This window comes from Triturus cristatus, chromosome 3_1 (genome assembly GCF_964204655.1).
Source record: "Triturus cristatus chromosome 3_1, aTriCri1.1, whole genome shotgun sequence".
Lineage (NCBI taxonomy): Eukaryota > Metazoa > Chordata > Amphibia > Caudata > Salamandridae > Triturus > Triturus cristatus.
The window spans coordinates 954,946,098-954,968,492 of record NC_140583.1 but is presented as its reverse complement, the minus strand read 5'-3'; the positions used below and the strand labels follow the sequence as shown (position 1 = coordinate 954,968,492).

Sequence of the window (22,395 nt, the reverse complement as noted above, 5' to 3'; positions counted from 1 at the left end):
ATGCTAGAAGGCAAATTCTGGCATATGCAAGTAGAAGTTTGTCCCAAACAGAAAGTGCATACTCACAACCTGAAGAGGAAAGCTTAGCTGCATATGCAAGCAGAAGTTTGTCCCAAACAGAAAGTGCGTACTCACAACTTGAAAAGGAAAGCTTAGCTGTGGTATGGGCTTGTAAACATTTCTGTGTATTCATCTACAGAAAACCTTTTATGATAGTTACTGATTATAAAGCTTTACAGACTTTATTTGGAATGCCAAAGGCCAAAATGCCTCCTCGCATTGAACGATGGGGACTATGGTTACAAGTGTATGGTTATACTACTGTACATCGTCCAGGGAAGGATCCACATACTACTGAATACTTTTCCAAAGAGCCTATCCAAAGTCACAGTACGCCAGCCAAGACGGCTGAGGCCTACATTAACTTCACAGTAAAATCAAACACACCAGCTGCCATTTCGTTAGCCCAGATAAGAATATAGCATGTTACTACGCATTTACATGGCGTTCCACTACAACGTGGTCATTAGAATGACCTCATTGTTAAAACGCAATACCTTTACATGGCAAGTCATTAGATCGACTTGCTGTAGGGGTGGCGTGCTGGACTTAGGAATAGTATAATTTACCATTCCAACTCCAGCGTGTACAACTGTAGGGAAGGTGTTGGAATAGTAAACTATACTATTCCTTAGTTTAGAGCGCCCCCTGCAGCAAGTTGATCTAATGACTTGCGATGTAAAGGTATCACGTACTAACAATGCGGTCGCTGTAACAACCGCGTTGTAAAAGCACCGCAATTTAATGACAGCTTTGTAAACGCTGTTTAGCCCAGATTATCACTGCCACGAGCCATGATACTGGCATGTTAAAGTTAAAGGATATAATTACACATCAGTCATAGAGCCAACACACACGACGGCTCACCAGTGAAAAAATTCCTACCACTGCTACCACTTGACAGTAGAAAGATTGTGGTGCAGGCTCTGGTTACTTCAAAACTTGACTATGTCAACAGTTTGTACCTCGGTCTTCCCAAATCTCGTATTCAGCACCAACAAGTGGTGCAAAACGTGGCGGCCGGAGCCATCATGAGGTCTAAACCCAGGTCAAGTATGACCCCCCTTTTAAAGTCTCTTCATTGGCTATGCATGAAGGAACGGATTGACTTCAAAGCTATGATCATCTTTTTAAAAGCTTTCTACGGCTTAGGTGCTGGCTACCTGAATAAGAGCGTTAATCACTACATTCCATCTAGATCCCTAAGATCTACAAATGCTAACCTGGCAATCGTGCCCAAAATGCGCCATGCCCGCAAGGGAGGCAGATCCTTCGACTTTCTAGGCGCAAAGTTGTGGAACAGCCTCCCCAAACCTCTGAGGCGGACCACAGACCTACTATACTTCAGGAAGAACCTTAAAACCTGGCTCTTTAAAAACTAATTGGTATATTTTTCTCACGTTTCTTTCCGCTGTCATGCGCCAGGATACTCTAGTTTGAGTAGCTGTGCGTTATATCAAATACATTTAATTTCATTTCATGATGAATATCAAAAACACTAAAATGTCAAGGATGAAAAGTCCATAACTCAGGACGGAGTTATATTACAAAGACTAAAAATACGGATTCCAGAGAGTCTGAGCCAGAAAATAACTGAGGTAACCCATAAAGGGCATTGTGGAATTGTTGCCACAAAATGAGTTCTCAGAGACAGAGTCTGGTTTCCTTACCTTGATGACAGGGTTGAAAAGGAATTAAAGGCCTGTCATTTATGCAACTGCCTTTCTACAAAAACTATTCACTGCACCTTGAACATGTCAACTCTTGAAGTATGCAAGGAAGAGAATAGCCATTGACTTTTTCGGTTAACTTGACAAAGGACATCATCTACTGGTGATTATGGATGCCGGGTCTGGTAACTTAGTGGACTAATGTGTCCACTGTAGGGACCTGTGTTTGTTCTCATGATCACAGGTTCAAATACCAGCAGGTCCACTCAGCCATACATCCTTCTGAGGTCGATAAAATGAGTACCAATGAGTTGGGTAACAATAAACATCTGTTATTCAGTGGCAAGATATGTGTCGAGGTGAACGTGTGCTTTGCAAATAAACATGCTGAGTTATGTTTATACTTACGATTTCCACTAACTGAAGGCTTTTTTTTACAACTCAAGAATGAGTCATTGAAAGACTAGATGGTCTCTTTGCGACATGGGGAGTTCCAGCCATGGTACAGCCAGACAATGGCCCACCATTCAATAGTTGAGAGTTCAGAGATTTCTTGGAGCATGCGAAGATAAAGCATCAAAAGAGCACACCTCTGTGGCCACAAGCCAACGGACTTGTTGAGCATTTTAGGAGCACGCTAAATAAAGCAGTGCAGCGTGCCACTCTAGAGAAGCTCAATTTGAAAACTGTTTAGAATGCTACCCTGAGCGGTTATCGTTCAACACCCCACTCGACCCCACAGGTGAAAGTCCTGTGACTTTGATGTTCGGAGAGCAATGAACACCAAGTTACCTCAACGGATCAATCGGAGAAAGAAAGATGACAACTCATGAGAAGGACTTGGTGAACAAACAAAAGATGAAGGCGTATGCTGATGGAAGACGACATGCGAAAAACATCATCTTTAAGAGAGCAGATTCAGTGCTCATATGACAAATACAGAAAAGAAAATATGATACTCCTTTTGATGCAGAACCTTTCCAAGTGGTGTCTACTAAGGGACACGTGGTGACAGCTCAGCAACATAGGGAGTCTACTACCCAAGCCTCTTCACACCCCAGGCACTTGACCAATCGTTCATCAGATCTAGTAGCTGAAAGAGAGTCTGGGTCTGAAACATCAGCAACTGCTGTTCCTTCTACACCGTTGATGCAGATCCTGGACATCGGTGATGACACCTACCAGTTTTCCAGAACAAGTTCAGGTCGAACAACTATAGCATCAAGAAGATTGATTGAAGAGATTTAAATGAATATGTCTATCTATATAAATATGTTCTAAAAATATAATTTATTTAACAGAGTTGGAGATGTAGTGTCTTGCAAATTAGAAATGATGGAACCTTTTTGGCTTCAGATGGACTCATGACAGAACTGTGACGCACGTGAAAGAGCAGAATGCACTGAAGGCTAGTGTAGAATGTTGGGTTTGCAGCTACACGCACACGAATAAAGACATGTATTACTAAGCTACATGTGTGCCGTAGTCCTTTGCGGCTACCCAGACCTGGGAGGACGCTACAAATCACATTGTATGCCTCATATTTATGGTATGAGGTACGAAAAGTTGTGGGATTTTAAGACAACAAAGTTCTCGTTGTGTTAAAAAAGGTGGTATCAGATATTTACCTTGCCTTCCCTCATTTTTACAGGACTTTTATCAGCTAATTGTGACTCCTCCTCTCACATCCTTTAGGATAGCTCTTTCTAATCAGCCCTCACACAGGGCTTATCTATTTCTCCATGTTTTTCATCTATAGGTTTCCCTTACCTTTTTGACATAGTCCTTAAACTAACTAATTTGCATTGGTGCCAACAACTCAAAAAACCCTTTAATTTGGGTGGAGAACAGAATTTTACCCTTGCTAATGTTCTGGCTTTTCTCATCAAGGATGGTTGGATGTGTCTAAGTCATGTGAAGGTAAATGGTACTGTTAAGGAATTCTGAGCTCATACTAGTTTGGTGCCTGAAAATGTTTATTAAGAAAAATAATCTGTAAATCAAAGAGCCAGGCAACAAGGGATCCCCAAGGAACCCGCTATTAAAGAATTCTTGCTTTTGATACCAGGCATGTGTGAGAGGCTTTACAAAGGCGAAATGTGTACAACTTGGTAGCATTGTGGAAGGAACTTGCTGCCACTATTACAGTTACATTGAGGCAATATCTTTATTCCATAATCCCTCCCATTTGGACAATTTATTGTGAAACTTTTAAAGCAAATCAATTGTTTTAAGTCATGATACACAAACATTGAAATATGTAATAGAACCATAATCAGATTTTTCGTCTACATTATTGTCAATTACTGATAACAAGAGGGGGAAAGAAGGAGAAGATTCTTTATTTATAGTAAAATGGTCAATGGAACACATGCAAACCCTGACAAGTATATTGATCAGGATAAAGACAATGAAAACTGCCAGCATGCAGTACAATCCCCCAGCTATCCAGCGCTAATCACAGGATGGTTAAACTGCAAGACTCTCAAGATTCCCAGTTCCATGTGTGAGTAGATAATGCAATCCATACGGTTCTTTCCATTCTAGTACTCAAAGTACATTTTCATCCCATTTCATTTAGGAGTGCACGTTCCAGAACACAAAGAGAACAAATATATGCACTGGATGAACTGCTCCTGCATGGAATTGGGAATTCTGAGGGCTCTGGAAGTGCAAAGCTGAAGGTTCCAACAAGATAGAAGATATAAAATATTCTAAAAGAAATACATGATGCTAAACCCTACACAACACAGATTAATACTATGGTTAAACACTACAGCAGCCCTTACACTCATCACAGCTGGCATTGGGCCCTTGCACCCCTTGGGCACCCCAGCTTACAGGGGTCTATTGCCCCAGTGTCAGCCATTCGCCACCTGTAGGTGATCATGAGTCAAGGAGCACAGGTTGGGCTTCAGATAATCGCCACATAGATTGGCGGTAGAATAGTGTGGATACATTATTGTTCCCATGCCTTCCCCCAACATCAGTGCTCACCTAAACCATGCCCACACACAGGAACTATACCATCTGACGACTCCGCTTCATTCCAGCCAACGGAAGGGCATGATTGAGAGTCAAGCACTCCATGAGTGGCTAGCACCGGCCTACTCACCAAAATACTTTAAGTTAACCTAAAAGAGGTGTATGCTTTTAAGGTTCTAAAACAATCATTTCCATAACAGTGATACAAGGAGAAATACAATTACATAACTATTGACCCAATGATGAAATGAGCTTGTGGCTGATCTCTGACTTAAGGGATAGAAACAGAAATAATTGACAGTGTAACAAGGCAAAGAAAGTGACTTTCGATAAAGGAAGCCAACATTAACCATAGCTATCGATTATTTTGTTTGCTTATGTTTTACATTCATGTATTGACAGCACGCTTAAAATTATTTAAATGCAAACCAGTAATTATATCTATGTAACCAAATATTACCCTTAAAGAGCCTTTAAACAGAAGTGCATGATGACAATGTGTTATAAAATTACATTCCTTCCCCCATTTTTTACAAAATTTCTTGACTTGCTGTACACAGTTGCAAGGACTAATTGATATAAAATAATAGGGCCAAAATTAAATAAATATATTTTACCAATAAAAGTTGTCATTAGTGGTATTTCTGGATTTATTTTCTTTCCGTACTTAATACAATACAGACAGTTGCCACAGCAAATTGACTGCCAAAATTTACGATTTTGCAAAACAATTTTATTTGGAAAGGGACATTACAATTTCAAGGTCATGTTTGTTTGGTTGTAGCAAGCAGTGATACCGTACCGATTGGCCAATTTCTAGAAATGAAATGACCTAAAACATATTATGGAACCCAAAATTACAACCAATTTGAGATATGACTGCCATGGAAAAAACATTAGATAGTACCTTAGCTTTGTCCACTATTTCCTTACACTTGGCCTTAACATCTCTTACGTTCTGTTGAAGTAATGTGATGTCTTTCTTTAATTCAGTAGATTTTTCAGTCAATCTGCTTATTTTGTTCTGCAAAACAAACAATCAAAAATTGTTTATGGATATCAGCAAAACCAGACTTCTTGTAGGCCTCAGTCAACAGTCTCCTTAAACAGTCAATTGTAGACCTTATCAATAATGCTAAATATTCTCTTAAAACAGATCTGTATAATTAATGCACTATATGACAAAAAGAGCAGCACAGCAGCACCAACCTAATCAGCTCCAATGAGAAATTCTTTTTTGTCCTCATTTCACCACCAGACACTTATTAAATTTTGACCCTTCAAAGGTCATACAAGTGGGCATGGCCAAGTCGAACAGGGAGGAGGAGTCAGACTTCTACACATCTATCAGGCGATCTTTGAGAATCCCCACTTTGCAGCCTATGGGCCTGATTAGGAGTTTGGCGTTTTGGGAGTGGGCCTCTGCCCCGTTACCACACCGCCAAACATGGCCGCTGGCCACCCGCCAGATAATGAGTTTCCTCGTAGTCTGGCGTGCAGCTCTTAAGCATTCCCGTAGTGGTGCCTTCCAAAAAGACCCCACAATGGGAACAGCAAAGCCTGTTCTGGCATGGACTGTCAGTCCATGCCGTGCAGGAAAGAGGGTGCATGCACACAGGTGGGGGGGCACACCATGTGCCCCCCTGCATGCATCCCATGGGCCTGAGGGAAGAGGAGGCCCTGTAGGGCCACTTTGTTAACCCACTGCCACCCTTTCCAATGCAGGCTCACCGCCGTGGTTAGGGTTGCAGTGAGGAAACTCAATATGCTTGGCGGTGCCGCAGCGGCACTTTCCAAGCATATTGCAGCCTCAAGACTGCCGCACCAGGAATCGCGGATCCCTGGCGGCTGTGGCAGACCCATGGTGATCAACCACCAGAGTTGCAATACGGCGGTCCGCCCTCCAGAGCGTTGGTTGCCGCCATGCCACAACCAGTTTGGAAAACTTATGGACCGTCAAAATCATAATAAGGCCCAAAATCTTCCTTGAAGCTCTCTAGGTGTCAGGGAGCAACTCAACTCAGTGTCCAAGATCTAGGGACAGAATTAGGATATTCCAGACTTTGATGGTGATCACAAGATTATAGGAAAAGTGCGACCACCATCTTGGGAGCCTTGCCTGGCTTCAGGACTTACTTCGTCCGTCTGGGCACTACTGCTTTGCTTGTGCCCAGGAATGGATCCCTCCAGTGAGTCTGGGAACAGGGGCCTCGAACATCTGGGTGGCCGTGCAGTGAGGCAGATGAGTGTGGTCACCTCCAGAAAATCTGAGCTGGGTTCCTGGGCAGCGACACACAGAGGAAGAGAAGAGAAAGAGGCACACTAATCCTTTCCTGTATGCCGCATCTACCTCTGGTGCTCATCAGCAGGCGGTGGCCCCGGGAGGTGGCCTAGGCTGCAGCCGTTACCTCACATGGATTCTATGTTATTTGTAGACTGGGACCCACCTGTACCCTGTGCCCCCAGGAACATGTGGCCATTTATCACTAAGCGGCCATGGGGTGACATGAAAGAGAGTGACAGCCTCTTAGAAAGCTGAGCCAGGCCCTAGGGTCACATGGAGGTACCAGATGTACAACGACAACACCCTCACTGCACATCACCACCAGGAGAAGCAGCCTCATATCAATGACGTATGCAGTTGTCACCAATTACAAGGCTCTGGACCCCACCTTTCACCCTTAAACACTTTGACCCCACCTCACTTAATAATGGGATAGCTCCCTCTAGCAACAGCACGTTATCTACAAGATGGTTTGGTGGGCACATTTGGGTATAACATGCTACAGAAAGGATTGCGACCATCATTTTGCGATCAGAGATTGGTCCCAGTACCGAGTTAGAATTGCACTACGGCCATAGACTTTTGAAATAAAAGCGGCCACCATTTCAGGGACAAGATCGGCCCCAATACTCTTGTGCAACCTAAGCCTACCCTCAACGGAACCGGAGTTGGCTGTGGGTGCAAATTTCTCCACCTGACCATCCAGGCTGACCTGGCGGTTGCCCTACCAACCGTTGGCGCCTCTTCTGGGACACCCTCCTGAGACAGAGCCTATCATAGCTGTCTGCTGCTCTTGCCGATTAGGATCCAAGGTTGATTGACCTCTCCAGCAATGTAGATGAGTGAAGCAGCGCATTGCATCAGAGTGCAGCCTGAACCAATAATTTGTATTTTGGTAGTAGAGGTGATGGCTATCACATCGCGGTGTGCACTCCAGAGAAGCTTTAAAAAGACTGGCTAGAAACTATATGTAGAGCCTGATAAACAAGGACTGAGACCAGCCTTAAAAAACTTCAGTCTCGTTCGCATTTAACCTAATGTAAGTGTTCCTCTGCAGCCCCAACAAAGCTTTGTCAGGTTACTGTTATATTTAACCACTTATCCATAATCCCTTATCCTTAATCGTTTATGCCTAACCCTTACCCTAACGTCTTCGCTGTTAACCCCTAATCCCTTACCCTTTGTCTACTTACCCTAAAACTACTATCCATATAATATTACTTATATGTTGTTTTAATTGTATCACTTATAGTGAACTGAAAGGGTGAGATGGTCTTTGCTAAAATTGCAGTCCAGAAAGAAATTCCCATTACGAAATAGCATGTCAATCAAATGGATACTAACAAATGGTATGCTCCCTGCAATGCTAGGAGAGCTAATGCCAATGGTCCAGACTCATTCGTATGCAAAGCTCCAACAGCTGTCCATGTAACTTTGATTGACTAGCATAACAATAAGTATGTCGATCCGGGTGGGGCCCCATATTCCTATTTACATTATGTACTGAACCTATGGAGTCATATGTAGCCCTGTATGTGTAAAACATTCTTTGACCGTGGAGGACGCGGGGTTTGTACCGAGCTGTTGCTATGAAAACAATAAAAAGTGTTTCAACAAAATGGAGTCATATGTAGCACAACTACATATGACTCCATCGCCTTTACTGGAGACAGCCCGGAGTGTAAATTCACCCTGGGTCTTATGTCTGCTCATTGCTGTGACTACTATAGATTACAGGTAAGGTAACCTTACTGGTCTGCTTCTTTGAAAGAAACTTCTGAATTGTAGCAAAAATACAAACTCTTATCTCCCAACGGACAGGCAGGCTAATACCAGTTTAATATACAGAGACAGACGAAATACAGGAATAAATAAACGGTTTCATATATGTATTAAGTGTACAAAATATTATTTTTTGCCAAGTCCAAACCTTAATACAAGAGCCACTGGGATAAGGGTCTTTTATATATTCTGTCATTTTGCCTTAGGAATCGAAAGGAAACTTTAATTCTGATTCAGTCTCTGCAGGGACTAGATCCCTAGCCATTTAGCGGCATAGTTTGTCCCTGTAAGATTCTGTTAGATAATCAACAGATAGAGTAAACGTGCATTAGTAGACAATGTAGTGCTATGTATGGGAATAGAAAGTTATTTCTAATATTTCACTTTCACAAAATTCTTCACTTCCTTTCCTCAAATGCATGCTTCAGGTTTGCCGTGCACCATTCATGTGTATCACAAAGTAAGTTGAATTGCTATGTTGTTTTTTCATAAAAAGTTATTAAAATTTTGTAACTGGATATTTATGTCAGCATTATCTTGACTTTGTCCTGAGAAAGACCCAGGCACAATAGGTGGTATGGGCTAAAACAAGCTAGCTGAGTTGCAACAACGTTATGACTACTTGTATAAGATATTACAGCATTAAATAATAAGAATAACAGTGAAGAAAAAACAAGAATTCTATTTGAATGCTTTTATTGATGTCATTAAGCATACAGCTATAGCTATATAAGATCTTTTTAATCTACAATAACAGTTGGGTACTCACTCCCACCCCCATCATTTGTACACGTCATGTGACAGAGGAATGGAGTGACTTGCCTATAGAAGGGGTTAGAGAGGGTCAATGTAATTAGCAGCACACAAACAAGGCAATAGGTGTGGAACTTGGATACTGGATATACGCATTGAACCAAAAGGTGTAAATACACCCCATGACTTTCTACTATAGCTATTATATGTGCAGAGGAAGAACAAATCGATCTCAATGATATTAAATTCCCTGCAATCACTTGGAGGCAGAAAACTCTATTAAATTGTTAAGAAGCGTCCAAAGTACATTTGGGTCATCAATGTTAGGGCCTTAAAAGAATCTAATGTGAACTTTATCTACTGAACTTTGATAACGATAACTGTGAATCTCCTAAAATGATCAGGCTTTGCCTGCACCATTTCTTCTCTATGTGATGTAGAAATTAAAACTGGTTAGTGTTACAGGACTAGGTGGGCCATTAATAAATCAATTAGGATTTGTAGAGCGCGGCAGCTTCACCTGTGAGGGTATTGAAGCGCTGTCGGATCATGCTTTGGAATCACGCTGACAGTTCTTATTCATTGAAAATCCAGGTCTTGAGGTCCTTCCTGAACTGCTGGAGCACAGGTGAGTCTCTGAGATGCAGGGAGAGGGACTTCCTGGTCTTAGCCACCAGGTGGGAGAAGAAGAAAGCTCTGCTATTTGCCCGGTGGATGCGTTGGTGTAGCTGCTAGGTAGAGGGATCCAGAATAGAGTTCCCTGGTCTGATCGGTTGGTGATAATTCACTCTTAAGTTGAGGTATGCCATACCATTGTTGTGTACTGCCTTGTTAGCGTGGATGAGCAGCTTGAACTGGCATCTCTTCGCGACTGGTAGCAAACAGAGTTTCCTGACATGAGTGGTGATGTGCGAATGTCTAGAGAGGTCGATGATGAGTCTGGCTGCTGTGTTTTGGATGGTCTGGAGTTTCCTCCGGAGTTGGGCGGTGATTTTTACGTAGAGGGAGTTGCCATAGTCATGTCTGCTCGTGATGAGTTTGCGTGAGCTCGTCTGGTGCTGGGTGGAAGCCATCTGAAGAGCTTCCTGAGCATTCGGAGGGTGAGGGAACAAGCGGAGGAGACGGAGTTGACCTGCTTCTTTATGGATAACTGGCCGTCGAGGATTATGCCGCGGTTGCAGGTGTGTTCAGTGGGTTTGGGATTTGGGCCCAGCTCAGGTGACCACCATTTGCCTTTCCAGAGGGTGTCCTTGCCTTTCCCGAAGATGAGTACTTCTGTCTTGTCTGTGTAGAGTTTGAGACAGTTGTTTCTCATCCAGATGGCCACATCTTTCATGCATTTTTGGAACTTGTCTTTGATGGTCGTTTGGTCCCTGGTCAGGAAGAGGACGAGTTGGGTGTCGTCTGCGTAGGAGATGATATTGAGTCCGTGGCACCCGACGATGTTGGCCATATATATGTTATATATATGTTTAAGAGGGTAGGGCTGAGGGATGAGCCTTGAGGCATATGTCGTTTATAAGCCATTTGCCTAAAAAATCATCAACTCAGCCTGGGAAAGATGCCTCTCCTGGCACTAATGGAAAGAACAAAGTAGAACCTATCAAGCAAGGTATTCCAGGTCACCAAGAGAAACACCTTGATCCATCAACTCACAGTTTTTAATCAAATAATTCAAAGAGGAGGACTGACAAAAATAGAGAAGCTTTGCTCTCCTTATCACCCATAACCCTTTTGTAGTTGACAACACAAACCTTAGCAATTCTCCATTCAGACACTGCTTTGTTCCACATCAAGTTAAACATGCAGTGATCGACTTCCATTTTGAAAAAAACGTAATTGGTCCCAAACACGACTCTGTTCATGGTATATCTTTAAACTGCTTTTCCCAATTGAGATTATGGAAAAAGGCAAAAAAAAACAACAACAGGTTTACTGGGAAGCACACAGCATAGTACAAGGATCTGCAAATGGAATGGAATCCATCAATCAATCAATTATAATTTGTAGAGCGCAGTTAATCAATCGTGAGGGTATCCAGGCGCTGACAGCACATATTCCTAATCATACTTAATAATTCTTCAGGAAGCCCCTCTCAGTCCTGGATGAAAAACAACCAGCAATCCTCAACTTGTCAGTAGATAATACCATGCTTGGACATATTATTCAGCTCATTTTATTACAAAGACAAACCAGGGCCTCAAACACATGTTAGGAATGGAGCAATTTCTTCTTTGGGAACAAGGCTAGATTTGCTTAGAATCTAGAAGAAAGAAAATGAGCACTTGTCCCACTTCAGAAGTCAGTTCAATATGTGAGAATCCTGGTACTACTGTTCAAAGAAGGTACAATCTTCAGAAGTCAAGAACAGGCGCAGTGGTCATAGGAATCCATTTCCTGCTCTGCATGAGGAACAAAGTCATCATGTTACTTCTGTTAGACCACTGGATGGGACCTAACAGCTCTTCAACTATCTCCAGATTCGACTGCCATAGCAGAATAAAGCTTAGCCTGGCCACAGCTCATAAACAAAAACTTTAGAAGATCTAGAACCAGGCAGCTAGTATTCTTCTAAATCTAAGATAGTTGATAACATCTCTTCTGTTCTGGCGTCTCTATATGCTAAAGGTCCGACAAGTTATCCGTTGTTCATACACAAGGTCAAGGCAGGCCTAGCCAGCCGGGCACATAAGCAAACTCTCGGAGGTGTAGGATGCATGAAGTTTGATTTTTGCAAGCCAAACAATGGCTGCTGTCAGCCACTACTCCAAAGGGTGTCATCTAGCTAGATAAAATAACCATATATGTTTAAGTGGTGCAGTGGGGCTGAACAGCAGCATCAAGTAAATACACAGGAGACTTGGTTTCATGTTGCAAATGTCCATGCCATGCTGAATCACTGTAAAAAGTGTTTTTTTTAGTTACAGAAGCCTTTACAATCCATACAGGCATGTTCACATTTATGCATCACAAGCAGCTCCTAGCTGTAACTGTGAGAGGTGGAGAGGATAAGAAATGGTACTGGTCTGGTGCACAATTGTGTATTAGATAGCATAGCAGCAGGAAGATTGCTATCTGTCCTTCTGTACCTAAGCCAGCACCTGGACTCTTAGGTAAGGCCTAGACACCAGAATGCATGATGCTTGGTCCCAACTGCAAAAGCACAGCCTAGGTCTCGGTGAGTTTGCTAAGTCGGAGGTTATGTAGCTTCAAAATCAAGAATAATTAGGCTGATGCTGACCAGCTGAGGTATCAGGAATGGGTGTATGTTTAGAAGGGAAGGGAATGTGTACCGTAGACAGAGGGCAAGAGAAAATAGGCACGTGGCATGAATGTCTGCTTTACATTTTGAGACATATATGGACAGTTTACAAAAAGTGTCTGCCCCGAATGTAAAATTACATTCATAAACTGGCTACTTCAAGGAGCCTAGCATTATGTTCCTTACATAAAGAGCAGCAAACCATCATGCCGATGTGAGCTTAAACATTTTGATAATGTATTATTTACATAACTGGGCAAAGTGAAGCATGTAATGCCAGTGCATGCATTTCTTACAGGTGCATTGTGTAAATTGAAACTGTCCTGGAAGTTTTATCTAGGAACCTAAACAGTAACCTATCTTGAACACTGAACACCAAAAAGTTATTTTTCCTGACATATCAGTTTTGAGTGCCATTATTTTTAGTGAAACAATAAATGGTGGATTGGGATGTCGCCCAAGCAAATGCCAGTGGCTGAGATTAATTCAAGCATTCCATCCTTCGCCTTCTTGTTTTTGCATTATTTGTAGTGAGGCACAGCTCATCAACAGTGCTTCACCTGTGAAAGGAATACATTTGCTTGTGTAGCACCAAGCATTTCATATCGAAAGCACATCTTTGTCAAACAGATGCATGGTTATGCGGCTACGGATATTCAACAAAATGATTGTGGCAGACTCTGCTGTATTTGAATATTTCATTAGTTTCGATTCAAAACTGAAAGGACAACCCACTGATTTGTACCCAACCATTTGAATGACTGTACTGTAAAATTCATAACCTGGCATCAATGTTTCCGAAATGTTCTTGGCCAAGAACTTCCACAAAACCACTTAGGGAGCAATTGATGCAATTGTTCAATGGACCTTCCTGCAGTTGTCTCTTGGGGCAGTGTGGGGCTTGCGCATGAAGTTTTGGCTTCCGCTACTTCCAGCTCCCAGTTTAGTTCTACATGAGGCTGTGTGGAACAGAGGCCATAATATCTCCCAAATCTGCCTTTACACAATGTTCCTGTCACAAAGCTGAGATCAAATCGGGATTCACTAATATGCCAGGGCAGAATGAGGCAAAATAAATAGGGCAGCACAGACAATGTATATCATGGGAATCCAGCTCTGGAACAACATAGGCCTCACATTGAGATACTGCATTTTTCAAAGAAGTATTTGGGACAGGATTGCATTCTAATGCTCATGCACTGACCCATTATAGAGTGTCTCCTTAGCCACAATATGAAAGTACAGAAAGGTGTTGTAAGAAATGAGATTCCTGGTTGACTGAGGTATACACCCAGGCCAGGCAGGAACCACCACTCTACTCAGGTAAGCAAAGTACAAACTAAAAGATAGTTTGTGCTAAGCCTCCGGTAGCTTGGCACAGAGCAGTCAGGTGTGTCTAAAGAGTCAATGTGTAATTGAATTTTCGAATTTTCCAGAAGTTGAGATATGAATTTTAAAACACTAAGTGAAAAAAAGCACTTAGAAGCAAATATCGCTTTAGGGGTTACTTTAGGTCGTGCTGGACCGAGATAAAGTCAAAGTCTGGGCCGACTTCAATGGAAAGATGGCCGGCTACAGTACCCACCCAGGCCCCAGTGAGCAAAGTACCTTTCCTGATCGCAACTGCAAGATACGTCGTGAGATGTGTCGATCCCGCAGGCTGAGGATGCGTAAATTCTTTTCCACACAGTGATAGTGAAACGTCAGTTCCGAAGGCAAGACGCCGGGCGGAGATGCATTGGTTCCGTAGAGCAACGCGCCGGGTTTTTCCAAGCAGTCAAGGGATGCTTAGCGAAACTCCAATATCGCTGAGCTGCTGTGGCAGTGATGCACAGTTCCGATGCGTCTGTTTCTCAAGGCGCTGCGTTGGTTCCGATAGCAAAGTACCGGTTTTACTTCCACAACCTGGTCGATGAGCCAGTTCCCCCACACGCAGACAGGAGATGTGTTGATGTCCATGTTGCAAGTATCTGGATCCACTTCCAGTTAACTAGGCACAGGAGCAAGGATAGAGACTTTGATACGACGGTGTCTCAAGCAACACAAGGCAAGCCAACAAGCCCTTGGAGCAAGCTGGGAGACAAGTCAGAGTCCAGCTCTCCTTCAGCAAAGTCAGAGAGCAGCAGGGCAAAAACCAGCAGCACAGTAGTTCTTCTGGTACAGCTTCAGTTACAAGTACAGTAGTGGCTGATTTGAGGGGGTCAGAAACCCAGTACTTATACCCAAAAGTGCCTTTTAAGTGGGGGTGACTTCAAAGAGTGGTCTTTGAAGTGCACAAGTATCCTTTCAATCCAGCCCATCTGCCAGGCTACCTATGAGGGGTAAATAAGCCCCTTGTGTGGGGACAGGGCACGTGTGAGATCCTTCCTTCTTTCTTGCCCAGGGAGGGCCATCAGAACACAGATGTATGTAGATTGGTACTCGGACACACCTAGTCTTCCTGTGTTTTAAATGCCAAGCCGAAATGTCAGTAATCTGCACACACAGGCACTGCAGTGGCAGTCCTGAGGCAGGTTTTGAAAGGTTACTTCTGTGGGTGGCACAATCAGTGCTGCAAGCCCACTAGTACCATTTAACATAGAGGCCCTGGGTATATGGTATACCAATCTACAAGGGACTTACAGGTAAATTAAATATACCAATCAAGTATACACCAATTTCACACATGTTTAGGGAAGAAGCACATACACTATAGCACTAGTAAGCAGTGGTAAAGGGCTCAGATTCCTAAGGCCAACAAAATTATACAGCAAAAAAAGGAGGTAAAAAGCAAAAAGTAAGTGGGAAGGCCATTCTAAGCATGACTGGTCTAACAGGTGTACTAAAAGTATCTCTTTTTTTCTCTCGCCTCAAAACGACACCTTAGTTTTGGTGAGTAAATCTCCCCCAACAGGGTTCCTGCAGACAAGATACACATATCCAAGGCAGACTGTATATGCAACTCAAATCCCAACAGTAGGCTTCCGACTAAACCATTGAAGTGACGAAGACCACCATTTTTTCAATTATACCAAAAGATTGAAATAGTTGAGACATAATCTTGGAGCAGTAAATGTCAATGTGATGCACGCTACAAAGGCTGATTGAGATACTGAATTATCCAAAAGGTTTTCATAATGAATTATTTTAGGATTAGAACCACCCCAATAAATTGCCAAAACTAACCCAGTGATCAAGAACATCACCTTTTTTGTAGGTCAACTGAATGCAACATTTGGAGTTATGATGCACACGGTGGTAGACAATATTACTTACATTTTAAGGTAACTTGGGGATGTAAAACCACATGGAGGCAAAAACATCAAGGGAAAAAAACGAATGAAAATAATTTACTCGAAGCAAACACTACCATCAGGAAAAATATGCCAGCCTACTTCTAATGTTCAAATGAGTAGTAGAACAAACTTAACGACCAGCAGGAGAGAATAGGGCCACATCAATTAAAAACTCCCTTTCTGTCACCTTCATCTCTATTAATTTCCACTGGCACAGAATAAGAGATGGAAAGGCCTCCTGTGCAACAGCGCTGGGAAATAGCAACCTTGGGATTACATTTTTCTCTACTAAGGAAATTAAGTTAATTGACATACATGTTAATATTAGTTATTCTGATCAGACAAAAAGAAAAGTAACATAGCCCTTGGTCTTTCTTTTTTTATTACCTCATATTCTGCTTTTCTCTTAGCTATTTTCTCACTAATCTCCTTTTCCTCTTCCATAAGCTTGGTCACCAGATCCTGTGCCAATTTTTTCGAGTGATCTGCATCTAGTTTCTTTAGAAGGATTTGGTCTCTCTCATTCTCAGCATCGTTTACTTCATTCTTGGAGCATGAAAAAGTTAAAAAGCAAAATGAATGTGTAAAATAAATCTCAATTTGTACATTTTATTGAAGAGAAACAAATGTAGATCACCTGCCAGTGTTTTACTTCTTCTTGCAGTTGTTGTAGCTCCTCCACGCTCATTTTTAACATTCAGCACAGCTCGATCTAAAGTGTAAAAACATTTGTTACATACACAGATTTGATGAAATCAAACTAAAAAAATTGGTATCCCCTCCATTCTGTAAAGCTACTACAAAAGGTAATAGGTATCAACCTCCAAAAAATAGTATTGTTTGCAGTAAAGGTTAGGGCCTAATTCACCCCAAAATCTATGCGCTGGGATTTCCAACTTCATAGTATTCACCAATTCCGGTTGCAAGTCTCCAACAAGTAATAGTAGTCTCCACCGCCTTAAGTGTGGTTTTAACAACAGAAATGACAATGCTAAAGTCACTACTAGTAATTGTAAAACCAGATAACTGATCACATCTATAAGCTGAGATCTTAGCAGCAGCGGTAGATCTTTGCTTCCACAATAGAAAACTCAGAATGGAAACATATAAGAAAACAACACTAAGCTGCCTCAAATTATTCCAGCAAAGACTTTAATCCAGCACACACCCAAGGCTCTACCTTTTCCTTCGGGCCATGTGTCTTTCAGGGGGATGTAGTACAGCTCTAGCCATCAGAATGCAGTCAGTTCCATTCAAGAAGACGATGAACTTCACTGAGGTGGCAGACCTTGTAAATGCCTTTGCTGCTGATCATTGCATGGTCTTTTTCCATACATCCTCAGTGGAGTGGAGAAGGCAGGTATGTGTGGTGGAGGAGTGCACCATAGGGGCCCTGAAGACAAAGAGGGTAGGGTGACAGGAGACAGTGATGGAGAATTTCTCCAGGATTTATACGTCATAGTCTCTTCCTGGAGTCATGAGTGATTCCCATGTCAGTCTTTCCCCCATCAATGGATGTATCCTTTCCATAATGTTATGTGGCCTACCTGTTCAGGGAATCCAAATTTAAGGCAGGTAAGAAACTTGACCCCTACATTTCTATTCCAGACTCATGTGACACTCTCCACCCACACACAGTTTTTAACCCCCTTTTAGAAATCAGAATGACTAGAATTATCTTAATTCACTATTTTGTAATACAGTCACCCTTTCAAGGGCATTAATTGCAACAGCAGGATTAGTAATAGCATCTACTGTGGCAAGGTGACAATCAGACCACACATCTAAACACATACTATACACACACACAAACACGTATACCATACTAATATCTATTATTAAGAGACAGCGGTCCCTTACACAGTGAATCAATATAAATAGCCACAATATTTCAATCAAGATTGTATCTATCAGTGTCTGAATGGACGATTTTGAAATTTATTAACACACAATTAAATCAAGACAATGACAGTGAGCAGGACGGACATGGTATTGGGAAATCAGCCTATTTCCTTACCGCAGGCAAGTGACTTAAAGTGATATTTTAGTGAGAATACAAATTAACAGAAGTCACAATCACAAAAACATCTTGTACTCCACAAAATTCTTAATTTATAGTTTAGAGTTTAAGAAGCAGGTGTCGACGACGTTTCGATCCCCAACAGGGTTATAGGATCATCATCAGGACTGAGCAATAAAGCAAGTGCCAGGGAAGTTGCCTGGATAAGTAGGGAGAGGTAGAGTGGAGAAGGGGGTGGAGAAAACAAGAGGGAAGAGTTAAAGTTATTTGGAGGTATAGTCACACATTTGAAAGACGAGCTAGAAAACGCTTAATTTAGTATTCACAAGGAGGATAACCACATGTTGGGGCCCCAGTGTAGTAATGCTGTGAGTGAACCGGTAGGATGCACCGCAGTCAGAGGAGGTATCATATGCAACCAATTAAGTCGTGCCCCCGTAAGCCAAGGTGAAGATGCAAGTAAAATAAGTGATCAGGGTGTGCAGCGCAAAGGTTGCCTGGTGAGGCCCGATCGGTAGCAGACGGGTCAAGGTCAATATACGCCAGTGGAAACTATCCTGGCAGTCCTAGTGTTGGCTTGAAGTGCCGGTAACTCAAGGTTGAGAGAACACAGCCGATACTAATAAAGTGACAACGCGCTAAAGGAAGCGGAATGGGCTTACTTTGATGCAACCTGGAAAGATGGAACCTGTGTACTCGCACGAATGCGTGAGGATACGGATTGGCAATAGAGGGGAAGTGATGGGAGACCAGGCGGCCTAAACAGAGGGATGGAAAGGAGGGATTAAGGTTAATGAGGGGGGCAGGGGGGGAATATAAAGAGCGGGTTGGGAGGACCCAAGTGCGTGGGAGCTTACCGGAGGTGTTGTAAGATCCAGGGCTTGATAATATCCAGAAGGTGACCTCCAGGGGTGGAGGGACACAGCGCGGACCCAAAGGGGTTCCCACCAATGGGGTTCGGTCTTAGTATAACCAGTGTAAAGTCCAGAGCCTGCAGGGTGAAAAGATGAGTACAGAGGTAAGGGCGGGAATGGGAAGGAAAAACTCACCCCAACTGGGTGGTTGTCTTTGGCAGTGCGCTTACCTATGTTATCGGCTGGTAAAAAACGGGGAAGGCGAGGTGCCAGATAGCGAGCCACAGGAGACCGTGCTCGATGGCGGGTTCCGGTGTAATCCGGTCAGGCTGGAGCGCTATTGGGGTAGGACGGTGGCTCATAAGGGTAACGCGGCTCAGGTCTACACATGCGCGAAGGAATAAGCGCTGGAACACCCACCCGTGGGTGGAATGAGAGCAGTGTACGCCCTGTTGGGAGAGACATGTGCTGGCTCTGTATTAGCAGAAACTATAGAAGTGAAAAGAGAAAATGAGGTCACGCGGGAGGGCGTGGGGGTAATTGTGGGTAGAAGCGGTGATTATTGCAGTAAAAAGGAATTACCCAATACATAATACATGGTACGTATTATGGTCAAGAAGGATGCTCTGGTGAGTAAAATAATAAAACAGACAAAAGTAGGTCTAGTATAGAATTCGCATTAGTAGAATTCCGTTCAGAGTCATAATTGAATATAACAGTATGAATCACCAGCTAAGCTAATTGTATTGTACAGGAACACAGCAATGTCTGTGAGTGCATGGTTAAAACAGTACAGGCATTTAAGGCAACCAATGATCAGAAGGGCAACCACAGGATTGTACATGACCGCGCTCAAGTTACGCAAAGGATCAGGTCGATCAATGTCCTTATTATAGAAGATTGGTCCAGTCTTCCATGCGATTTAGGCCTGTGTGGAGGCTGTCCGTGCGTAAGTCCCATTTAAGCTCCTCTCTGTTGAGGATGCCAGTGATGCTGGAGTTCCTGGGGGGCTGTTCAATCACATTGACTACTTGCCATCGTAGGTCGTCTTCAGAATGGTCGTGAGAGGTGAAATGTTCAACCAATGGAGCATTAGGTGTTTTGCATCGTACACGGCTCCTTTGCTGACAGATTCTGATTCAGATTTTTTGCGTGGTTTGCTCAACATAGAGCAAGTTACACGGGCAGATATTACATTTGGAGTGTTGCAATTGGAACAATTAGTCAAGGTAACATCTATGTTAGCATGCGCAAACTTTTTGGTATCAGTTGTTAAATGACAGACGCTGCAACCACTACATTTGAAGTGACCCTTTGTGGGGGGGGATGTTTTATAAATCACATGTCACTATAACAGAGCCTACAGAAGAGCCATCAGTACCACAAAAGACAACACTGCTCCACACACATTACTAAAGCCAAATGCCCTTCTATGGAACGTCACAACATTCTAGCAGAATTCTGCAAACTAGAGTGCCGAAACACAATCGCAAAACTTCTATGACAAAATCACCATGGATTTGGTATCAATAATTAGAAAGATAGAAAATTACCTTAAAGTAAAACATAGACAACACTGCCCCAACACATTACCCAACCACCATAGAATGAGACATAAGCAATATTTAAAAACTAAATACTTTGGATACCCGCTGCTCAGAAAAAGATCACTACATGATCATCAGGAGCAGTCCATTAGGGGCACCTTTAGATCAGACAACTCCCCAAAACTTTAAAGATACCTTCACACAGCCTGAGTAGGGGAAGTAGCGAAAAACTTACTCAAAAAGTCCCTGTAACTAGCTTTGAAAGAGCAGGGTTTACTCAACTTTAAAATTTACAGAACAAAATTACTTAAAATCAAACCAACAATGTAGCTCCAGACTAAGCAGGGGTACACTCAGCCATCGCATCCATTTGGGATGACCTAAAATTCACAGTTAACAAGATAGGAGTGTTCATTCTATTGCTTCTAAACCTAATAGAGGCATCTGAGATTTTCAACTTTCACAAGCTTCTACAAAGAGTCTATATTGGAATCTGTGAGAATGCTCTAGAAAGGATTGTTTCTTACCTCAGACATAGGGGCCGATTACAATGTCGCTCGGAAGGGCTCCGGATGGAATTCGGTATTGCAGAATCTGATTCCGAACCCTTGTATCCGAACGAATCGTACACATTTCCCGATGTCCGATTACGATGCCCGGAAACCGTTCTGTCAGTTTAAATCGGTTCCGAAAGGCATTTGGACAGCCTGAGTAATTCAGCGCCAAATTGTTTAGCTATGTGGGCACGGTTTCCGAACAAGCAATTACGATGAATGATTCGGATTGCCGTTTCGATTTGGTCTGTCTGACACGAAACGGCTGTTGGAATCTGTCTTTGGGGGCCCGTTGCGGGCCCTCCTTCACCCAGAGGTGTCCAATTGGGGCCCGGGGTACCCAAGGGACCCCTCTTCCCAGCCATGCACAATGTGGCAGGCACAATGGGGTGCCCGCCACAGGGTGCAATTTATTCCCCAACCACCCCTTTTTTCAATGGGAGTCTGCGTTCTCGTTTGGAACACAGGCTCCCATTGAAAACAATGCGAGTCCGACCAAATGATGTTGGGAAGCATCGTGATCGGTAGTTCGTACTCGCACAACCCAATTTGTTCGGAAACAATTTCAACACAGATTAGTTCGGAGCAGTTTCCGAATGATATTGTAATTGGACCCATAGTGTGACTTTTGACATCAGCTATTCACACCCCATACTGTGGAGTCCCTTATGGGTCCATCATATCAACTCAATTATTGCCTTCATTGTCACTATCTAAAATTTTGTTTACACTCATCCAAATGACCGGACATTTTGGAAAATACTGGACCGTGTCCAGATTTAGAAGGAAAATATGTTGCTTGCTTCAGATAGTGTAATTTCAAGATCAAGCAATTTCTTGTGCCAGTCAGTCATGCTGGCCAGCACTGCATTTTAGCCATGGACAGTGCACCATCTTCCTACCTACAGTTATTGGTGTGATGTGCAGTATATGAGGACTTTTTTCTACACTCATCTTTATTTACTTCACCTAAACATTTTCTCTAATGTCATTCTCATTTTGGGTGATGTGAGAAAGCATGGCGAGTACACAAGCACATGCACCCGCAAGGAAACATAGGTGAGGAGTATGCAAAGCTCTGCTATGATGTTCGACATCTATACTCTTTAATATTTCACAGGTCTTCAGAAAAAAAGTGTACTTTATTACCACTGATAATAGCATGGGAAATGCCCTCCCTCAAACATCCCCTTCAGTAAGTCACTGACTGTTGCTTTTCTGAAAGTCCCAACATCTTTCACAAGCACTCGTTTAGACTAGGAATGCACCAACGCTAAAAGATACCATTCACTAGCTGGTAACATTTTGAAGAGTTTCATATCCTTAGCCATTTCATGCCAAGGAATCAC

At 42.8% G+C, this 22,395-nt stretch overlaps 1 protein-coding gene across 4 annotated transcripts in view; it reads right to left on the bottom strand.

Annotated features, from left to right (window-relative positions):
* Positions 1-22,395, bottom strand: part of NMI (N-myc and STAT interactor) — a 382,827-nt gene that overhangs the window by 195,511 nt on the left and 164,921 nt on the right. Inside the window, exons 1-6 of one of the 4 annotated variants that reach the window (XM_085645598.1) lie at positions 19,176-19,394; positions 18,949-19,082; positions 17,252-17,464; positions 16,709-16,783; positions 16,459-16,617; positions 5,623-5,739 (exon numbers count right to left, since the gene is read on the bottom strand). In XM_085645598.1, the coding sequence (XP_085501724.1) occupies positions 5,623-5,739; positions 16,459-16,617; positions 16,709-16,768 (336 nt within the window). In that variant the 5' untranslated portion in view covers positions 16,769-16,783; positions 17,252-17,464; positions 18,949-19,082; positions 19,176-19,394. Of the gene's footprint in view, positions 1-5,622; positions 5,740-16,458; positions 16,618-16,708; positions 16,784-17,251; positions 17,465-18,948; positions 19,083-19,175; positions 19,395-22,395 lie in introns of those variants that run through there. The other 3 variants (XM_085645601.1, XM_085645600.1, XM_085645599.1) reach the window with 3 other exon arrangements.